Here is an 8,865-nt window from a genome sequence, read left to right on the forward strand (position 1 = left end):
CTTAAATATCACTGTGTTTGTTTGCTATATGATATATTTAATTGAAATTGATGTTCCGAACAACCAATGATCCATAAAGGAAAATCTTGAAAATGATCAGGGATGCCCAAACTTTTTCATACCACTGTATACCTGTGTCTTAGCAGCTTCCTTCTTTCAGACTCAAACCAATGTGAAAAAATGTGAAATCTAACAAAAGCATCCTCTGAAAATGGATTCCTCAGCAGGCATCTGCTGAAAAAAAAGTTCCTATCTGACCCTGGAAAATGGTAACAAGCTCCCAAGGGTGCTCTTCATTACTTCATTACACCTGCCTCAGTTTCACTTGGAGATCTGACATGGACTTTACGTTGAGAGACACCAAACCCTGTTACAGCTAACAGAAGCACGGTGTTTCAGGAGGGCGACTGTTGAAAACATGACTTAGGACTTACAATCTAAGGTCAAAAATCTGAAAAATTAGAAAAGGTGATGAACGAATATATACGTGAGAAATATTGAGTCACGTTATTCTACTTTATTTTTTCTTCATAATTTTTATTTACAACTTACTGTACTATACTCGACAAGATTATTAAATTTATCAGAATGTAGCATAATTGACACAGGATAAATAGTTCGTTTATTCAGTGTATGTTTTTGCATTTAACAATTTTTTAAAAAGGTTTTGATTTTGTATGTAATGGTAAGCAATAATCTTAACGACGTCAAAAATACAGGCTATCGCTGTCTCGGACTCAGAGCTGAATCGAAATGCGTGTCTTTAATCTGCAGTACTAGTGACTTGCCGTTCGCGAGTGATTCGTTCAATATGAACAAATCTTTCATGACTCGTGACTCCCGAGTCATATGAAAGATTTGTTCATATTGAACTCACGAATCACTCACAAATAAACTGCGAACTAATCTTTCACTGCGAACGAATCACTCATTGCAAACGAATCACTCACTGTGTACTAATCACTCTCTGCGAACTAATCTTCACTGCGAACTAATCACTCATTGCAAACGAATTACTCTCTGCGAACTAATCTTTCGCTGCGAACTAATCTTTCGCTGTGAACGAATCACTCTCTGTGACCTAATCTTTTGCTGTGAACTAATCTTTCGCCGTGAACTAATCTTTCACTATGAACGAATCACTCTCTGTGAACTAATCTTTCGCTTCGTTCTCGCAGATTCGTTTGATTTGTCACGTGACAGAGAGCTCGGGTCTCTTTTGCTTTCATTCATCTTCACATTGTGGTGTGTTTTTATTTCTTAGCTTTTCGCATGGTTTTAATTGCTTATGGCATTTTGTGTACTTTGTAGACTTTGTCAGCGGAAGCAAACCATGTTGCCTTCAGTATTTAGTGTCGGAAAACTGCAGCCTTCTTTACAACGTCTACAATAGGGCTAAAGCGCCACCTGCTGTAAAACGAATGAAATTCGTTCAAGATTCGTTCACTTTACTGTTTGAGAATCAAAGATCCGAATCAGTAAAAAGAGTCGGTCTTCCCATCACTATTATGTTTCTTTTTTGCGGACATTTACCAAATAATGGCCGATATTTCTTTTAAATAATACCGTAATATTTACATTCTGTTCTGCAAGCAGTATTTGTTACAAAGCCTCAAATTCAACTTCTTAACCCTAACGCCAAACGTATCATATTTGATACATGAGTTTTACAGCCCTCCACATGAGCAGTGTGATTTTTTTTTGAAAAACCAGATGTATACAATCACATACATGTAGTGCACAGATAATTCAACAGGGGATAGTTATTCACTCATTAGCGGGCCTTCCAGTGACACAAGATTGCCATGACTTAGGATTTGGATACAGGTGGACACAAGTTTGAAAAGGTTAAGATGAGAAAAACATTAAATATAGAAAACAATCGTTCGCTGTGGCAACCCCTGAAAAAAGGGACAAACCGAAAGGAAAATAAGATATAATAAATATAAGTTATATATCTATATAAATATAATATATATATATATATAATATATACATGTAACTCCTAATCAGTCAATTGTCATTTTATTGTATTTGATGCATTATATAGCAACAGTCTTTTTATTTTTAAATTACATAATTTAGTACATTTAGAGTAAAAAACTAGATATGTAACTTGCTGTACCATATTATATTAATACATTATTAGATATAAATATATATTTTATAGGGGAGACCGGGTATGGTTGTAACACTTTTTGCTTCAGCACCTGTAACTCACTGAATTTTTGAGCTAGAGTTCTCAAACTTTTATACAAAGTACCCTCATTTGTTTACAAATTGCACCAATTCAAACCTCTGCAAGAATATCACAGGCCTCGTGAGTTGATGTCAAATACATGGAGTTCCTTTGTTACAACCTACCCCACTAACGGGGTAGGTTGTAACACATGCTGGAGTAAGTTGTAACAATTAAAGCTTGTGGCCTGTGTAAGGCTGAATGCCTCTGGACTCCTCATTGCCAGGCTGGGGGTCCGCTTCATAATGAATGTGAACCAGTCAGGCCCTGCCATCTGCTTCTCATCCAATGTTTGTGGGTGTTTGATGTTATATATTACTGCCAGTTGATATGAAAAATGTCTAACCTAAAAGAAAGTGGAATAGAAAACCTGAATACATAGATACAAAAAGTTTTTCAATTTGTCTGGCATTTACGCTAGTATTCAATTCTTCTCTGGTCTCCAGTGACTAACCTGTCATATGTTTACCTCACGTGGAGTCAGCCCATAATACAGGTCTGCTGCCTGAGTCAAATAGTCAGCCAACACTTCTTCTGCACCTCAGAGAAAACTTTGTTGCTGCTTCAGTAACCTATACTGGGAAGATCACTGGACCCCAGGTCTCTCAGTTTCTGCAATGATTTACAGTATCTGCTCAGTGTTACATGGCAGATCCCATGTGCCTTTGCAAATGACCTGACTGACTTACCCTTCTTTGTGACCTCATCGGAATCTTTTTTTTTAAACATTTGCAGGCACACCTCTGTCAGTATTTCTTGTCCACTGCCTAGGAATTTTGTAAAATGTATTAAAATCAAGAAAGTGTTCTTAGTTGTATGTAAGGGGATGGTTGTAACACTTTTTAAAGATGTGTTACAACCCACCCCACCCCTGTCACCCATTGTTTAGCTAGCTATATTAGAATAGTGGTTTGAAATTAGCAGGGGAAAAATGCATCACATTTTGCCTGAGAAACTACAATTTAATCTAATGTAAGTCATATGGTTTTATGTACAATAGTATAAGTACTAAACAAAATATAGTCTTGGTAAAAAAATTTACTTTCTTACCTCAAAATCCATTTTTCTCTATAGAATCTGCATGCGCCTGTCTACAAATTTGACAACCACCATGTGGAATCGGGGAGGAAGTGGGTAAACACTGAAATGATCATATAACTCCTATCTTATCACTGATTGGTGGAATTAGTGGTGTTTCAACTCTCCCCATGTTACACCCACACCCGGTCTCCCCTATATGTAAATATAATATATATAATATAAATACATATATGTTTTCCAGACTTCCACCCAGCCAGTTCCATTAGTGGATTTCTCATTACTGCATTATGGTAGCACTTTCTATATATGTATTTACAAATTTGTTAGATTTGTTTGTGTTTTATTATGTTTTTGTTTGTTCAGGAAAAAATAATCTTTGAGCATTGTGACCCAATGTATCAAATATGATACAAATTGCTTAACAGCATGCCATAGTAGAGGAGTGTTTTGGGCAACACTTAATAAAATAAAAATAAATGTTTAGGCAAATGTAGCAGCTTGTTGCTCAGCCCACATAAACTTAATGTTTAAGTAAATCGTCCAATTCTCACACATGAGACAATAAACATATGACAAATAAGTGTAGTGTGCTGTTAATAAGACAAACAGTTGGCTATAAATTAAGATGAAATTCTAATGAACCTAGAAAACAGTTTCAAGGCTCATCAGGACAGCAAGGCCTGAATACACAATGACATAGGGTTTTGTAGCATGTATGTATATAAAAATCTAAAATAAAAACCTCAGGCCCGTAGGAGTTACTAGTCAAGACCATAGATCCATTAGAGAACATCAACTCAAGAGTATAGTGTTGCTGTCAAAACACTGAGATCAAATGTATGATTTATCATCTAACATTTAAAAGGATCAATGTTAAAAATACACACAAATACTCCTGGTGAACTCTTCTTGTTAGCATAGGTCAACTCAAGTCAGTTTGTAATAGTCATGATGGAACTTGAAATCTGTTAATGTGCATGTTCTCTTGTTTTCATTGTTTCTCTTCTGTCTTTTTAATCACCCTTGGTCAGAAGATCCTCTATGTAGGCATCAAGCTCATCATCTGTGTTTATGTCAATGTCCTAAAACACACACAAAAAATGTTTTTTTTTCTTCACCACTCTAACCAAACATAATAATGACCAGTCCCTTGGTTTAACTTTAAGATACAATAAGTAGAATATTGTTACCTCTTGTACTTTCTGTAGAAGTGCTACAATGTTGGTTCGCAGTTTCTGTAGTTTCTCATCTGCCTCCTTCAGTTTGACCTCTGTGCTGTGGTTCTTCTCCTCCACAGCCTTGGCCCTGGCATCAGCTCTGCTCTGGTAGGAGTTACACAAAGACTGCAGGCCAGATTCATATTGTTGGAAATATTCTTTCTACATGGAGGGAGAAGATATCATTAACATTAATAGGAAAACAGGAGTAGTGTTTTCCTAAAGGACCACATTTATACTTGGGCTATGGCAGTTCTCCTTTTCCAAGATAATACATTATCATCACAAATATTTTTTCAAATTTCACCCAGAAGACATGGGAATATGCTGGTCATATGGATCTGTTTATTCTTCTTTTTATTTGTTTTTCAGTTTTATGACAACAACTGCAATATAGAAAGATGTAGCCACATGATGTGTTGTCTCTCACCAAAGGAAAGGACACCAATTCCTCTGCTGTCATGCTGTTGACAACATCTTTGGGGATCCGGAAAGCAGGAGGAAAAAAGTAACGCAGCATTGTCCTGGGAACATGAACAGATCAATGAACACCCTTTGAAGACCTAAATGAAAAATAGTAAAACTTCATGACTATCACAAATGTAGCTGTACTTTCTTAGTACCTCACCTTAACATTGTGACCAGGCTGTCCGTCACTGCTCGACTGGTTCCTGGCTGAGTTGTGTCTGGTTCCATAGGTGCTGGACCTTTCTCAGTCTCCTGCTGTGTGTCTGGTGTCTGACAGATTGGAGATGGCGGTCGCATCAACCGAACCTCATCACTACCCTTAAACACCCTTTTTAAGGAAAAAAACAGATGTGAGGACAGGATAAAAATTATTCAATACAACTACAATGTGACTGTCACAAAAAAACAAACAAAAACAAAAAACACATTTTACCATCGGTCTTTGGCCATGTTCCGAGGCACATAATCAAACTTAACTTTCCAACGAATGCTTTGTTTATTGGTCTCCACAGCAATAACTTCGCCTGTGAACCACTCCTTATTGACACGTACTTCAACCAGAAGACCATTATCTGTCAAAAACAAGTACATATGTAAAAACTGCTTCTGCTGTAGCTTTCCTCCTCCACTTGAGTGACTTGATGCAGTTTATCATCTCACCTTTTTGAGCATTTTTACTGTCATTCTCTGGCTGTGGAGCCTTGTTGAGTGCCTGCAAACAAATCAAATTTTTACCATCAGGTGTGATCATAATTTTTATGAGACAGTGTGATGTTAAAAGATAAGCATATCTGTTAATGAATACAGTGTAAGCCTCAGAATGAGACCAGTCGTTAAGAGTGGCATGCTTGACTGCAGAGTGATTAAAAGAAAACTAAGAGAGAGACTGTTAGAAGAAATGCCAGACCAACACCTAAATTAGATATCGATACGGCTGTGTTATTAGTTGGATGGTGTGAGATTAAAGGCAGCCCAGCATTAGTGGGACATCATTTGTGTCTGAAGAAAGCTACCTTATCTTTAGCACCATGCTGTTCAATGGGAACAGATTTAGGAGCAGGGCTCGCTGTGTTTAGTGTTTGCCGTGTGGGAGTAGACACTCTATTTTTCGCAGCCTGGAATAATGTTTTAACCTGTAGGGTTAACAGCACATGGCTTAGGACTGGAGTGTTTAGAAACATGCAGTAATTTGATTATATTTCTAACATTCTTGTTCAATAACCTGAAATTAATTTTAGCAGCTCCTCTGCAGCAGTTCATTTAAGGCATCTTGGTTGGCGAACAAATCTCTCTTTTTGTATTCATTGATTTACTGCAGAGAGTTAATCTCTCATTAGACCAGTGTTTCCCAAACATGTTGTAAACCTCCCCGCTTTTTTAGACAGGACTATTGTCTAGCTCACCATCTCGACACAATCGCAGGTATTCAAAACTCTACTGAACTTTATTTCAAATTTAAACTCCTACAAAACTGCTGTTTAAATTAAACAAATTAAATATAATTACAAATCACTCCAGTTTCCTCACTGTGGCCCAATTAAAAAAATAACCTTTTAAATGGCCCCAGGGCCCCTAGGAGCCACACCCCCAGGAGCCACACCCCCAAGGTTGGGAACTGCTGCCGACAGGATGCACAAAAAGTGGCAAAAAGATGCTGTAGCCAACACATTCATAGAACATTGCTTCATGCCTCAAACAATGAATACAGGCTTAATGTAGACTCGGGTCAACAGTGTGAGGTTTGGCAGAGTAGCCGACAGTTTCATGCTGCCCAGTACTTTAACTTTAACTTTTTTAACTTTTCTTTTGCTTTTGATGCATTCCCAGGAAGCAGGTCTGACCTGACCCTGACCCTACAGAAACATTCTCTCACATGTGAATTCCAGCTGGTTTACCTCATCCAACTTTTCGCGTTTGGGAGGCGAAGCTTTTTCTAACACTTTCCCACCAGCTGCTGCCATCTTTGATTTCTTTGTCTGTGGTTCTTCCTCTTCACTCTCTTCTTCTTTTTCTTCTTCTTCCTCCTCTTCATCACTTTCCTCTTGCTCTACATATCTCCTGCGTTGTCCAGCAGCTGCTCCTCTGGCAGGTGATGATTTGGCCGGAGTCTGTGAACATAAGTCACTAATTAAATGAGGAGTTACAGGGGGATCATTTTAGTAAAAGTATTATTAAAACCAGTGACTTACCCTCGAGCTGCGAGTTGGTGGAGGTGTTTTGGCAGAAGTTTTGGGTGCAGACTTTGCTGGAGCAGGTGGAGTCTTTGACACAGCTTTTGATCTTGACTGTTCCACTTTTGGAGGTGGTGGAGGTGCAGCAGCTGCACGGGTGGGTCGCAGTAAGGAAGCACGAGCTGGAGGGTCACTAGGGGCATTTTTAAGGTGGGCTGGAAGTGGTGGTGAACGGGTTCGTGTGGGTCTGTCTGAGGATCTTGTTGCCTGGATTAGAAGTAGACCAAGCATATGTTACATAAGGGGAATGTATCATAACCAGCAGCTGTTTTATCTGACATATACAGAATCTAATTTTTTTATTTACATGAACCTGAAAAGTATTCTCGGTTGGTTTCATGCTGACGTTAAGTAGTAGCTTTTTGACATCTGCTGCAGATTTGATGGTGCTGGTTTTCTGAAAAGGGAAAACTAAAATTTTTAGGCTAAGGAATACACAAAATAATAAACAGAGGGCGACAGAAAGATTCAATAAAGTCAACCTGCAAGGCCTCCAGTTTCTCCTGCTGCTGTCTGATTTTCTCTGCCAGCTCTTTCTGTTTGTCTTCCACTGTCACCTTTTCTTTTTTCAGAACACCAACAGGGAAATTATGTTTCTGTTCAGGGGCATCACACCTGAAAAATGTAAAACATACTATTAACAGATAGTTAGATAGCAGATAGTATTGTGCAATGTAGTAAATGTATGGGTACTTAAACCTATTTGATTGCAACTTTAAAAGTAACATCAATAAGACATTGTACCTGTCCTGATTGCCGTCAGGGTTCATGAGACAAACCCAACTGTCTGGGTAGCGTTTGTCTACAGTGTCCATCTGGAACGGCAATGTTCTCCACTTTAAACATTTATCTGAGGAGAAAAAGCAACAGGGACTTTGAGACATGTACTTAAGGGAGATGCAATTATATGCATTTGCATACTGATGACTAACTAACCACACTGAATAGTAATTGGTATCTCTATGGCTCTGCGTCTCTTGTATCTCAGCTCTGATGATGGCAGTGCAGACCAGCTAGCAGAAAGGTATCCAAACTCATCCCAGAACTTCACTATGCCTTTCTGGGCTGCAGAGCAAACAGATAAAAAAAATCTATTTGTAAATTATATATTACAGTTATGGCTTTGATTTACCTTTAAAATGTACAAAAGAAATGTACAGAGCATTGAAAAGGTAAACTCACCAATATTTGTATCTTTCCAGTACTGAGCTAAATGCGCTCCCATGGATTTGAGCAAGTGGCGATACTCTTTAGCGTCTGCAAAGTCCTGTTTGTTGTGAGTCGGCTCTAGAACTAAATATGGAACATCCACTACACCAACAACACCCCCACAGGCCCTGGGAAAGGTAAACAGAGATACACTACCGGTCAATAGTTTTAGAACACCCCAATTTTCCCAGTCATTTATTGCAATTCAAGTTGTGTAGACCCAATGAATAGCTTGAAATGGTACATAGGTAAGTACTGAACAGCCAGAGGTTAAAAAAAAAGGTTTGGTTACCCAAAACCGAAAAATAATGTACATTTCAGAATTATACAAGAAGGCCATTTTCAGGGAACACAACGTGGGTTAACAATTTAAAGCTGAATCAGCCTTGAAAGCTGGTGCTACTAATTCCTACAGGTGTCCCAACTTTTCTGGATTACTTACAACCCCCTCTGTCTGCAT

At 38.3% G+C, this 8,865-nt stretch overlaps 1 protein-coding gene across 1 annotated transcript in view; it reads right to left on the reverse strand.

Moving 5' to 3' along the window:
* Positions 1 to 3,599: 3,599 nt before the first annotated feature.
* The window catches only part of LOC103397115 (MORC family CW-type zinc finger protein 2A-like), an 8,641-nt gene continuing 3,375 nt past the window's right edge, over positions 3,600 to 8,865 (reverse strand). The window contains exons 14-27 of the mRNA XM_025052830.1: positions 8,379 to 8,533; positions 8,133 to 8,261; positions 7,941 to 8,046; positions 7,679 to 7,811; positions 7,510 to 7,593; positions 7,155 to 7,403; positions 6,861 to 7,073; positions 5,979 to 6,098; positions 5,626 to 5,677; positions 5,399 to 5,537; positions 5,126 to 5,293; positions 4,928 to 5,021; positions 4,471 to 4,659; positions 3,600 to 4,362 (exon numbers count right to left, since the gene is read on the reverse strand). Coding sequence (XP_024908598.1) covers positions 4,294 to 4,362; positions 4,471 to 4,659; positions 4,928 to 5,021; positions 5,126 to 5,293; positions 5,399 to 5,537; positions 5,626 to 5,677; positions 5,979 to 6,098; positions 6,861 to 7,073; positions 7,155 to 7,403; positions 7,510 to 7,593; positions 7,679 to 7,811; positions 7,941 to 8,046; positions 8,133 to 8,261; positions 8,379 to 8,533 — 1,900 coding nt within the window. The 3' untranslated portion in view covers positions 3,600 to 4,293. The remainder of the gene's footprint in view (positions 4,363 to 4,470; positions 4,660 to 4,927; positions 5,022 to 5,125; positions 5,294 to 5,398; positions 5,538 to 5,625; positions 5,678 to 5,978; positions 6,099 to 6,860; positions 7,074 to 7,154; positions 7,404 to 7,509; positions 7,594 to 7,678; positions 7,812 to 7,940; positions 8,047 to 8,132; positions 8,262 to 8,378; positions 8,534 to 8,865) is intronic.

This window comes from Cynoglossus semilaevis, chromosome W (genome assembly GCF_000523025.1).
Source record: "Cynoglossus semilaevis isolate Cse_v1.0 chromosome W, Cse_v1.0, whole genome shotgun sequence".
Lineage (NCBI taxonomy): Eukaryota > Metazoa > Chordata > Actinopteri > Pleuronectiformes > Cynoglossidae > Cynoglossus > Cynoglossus semilaevis.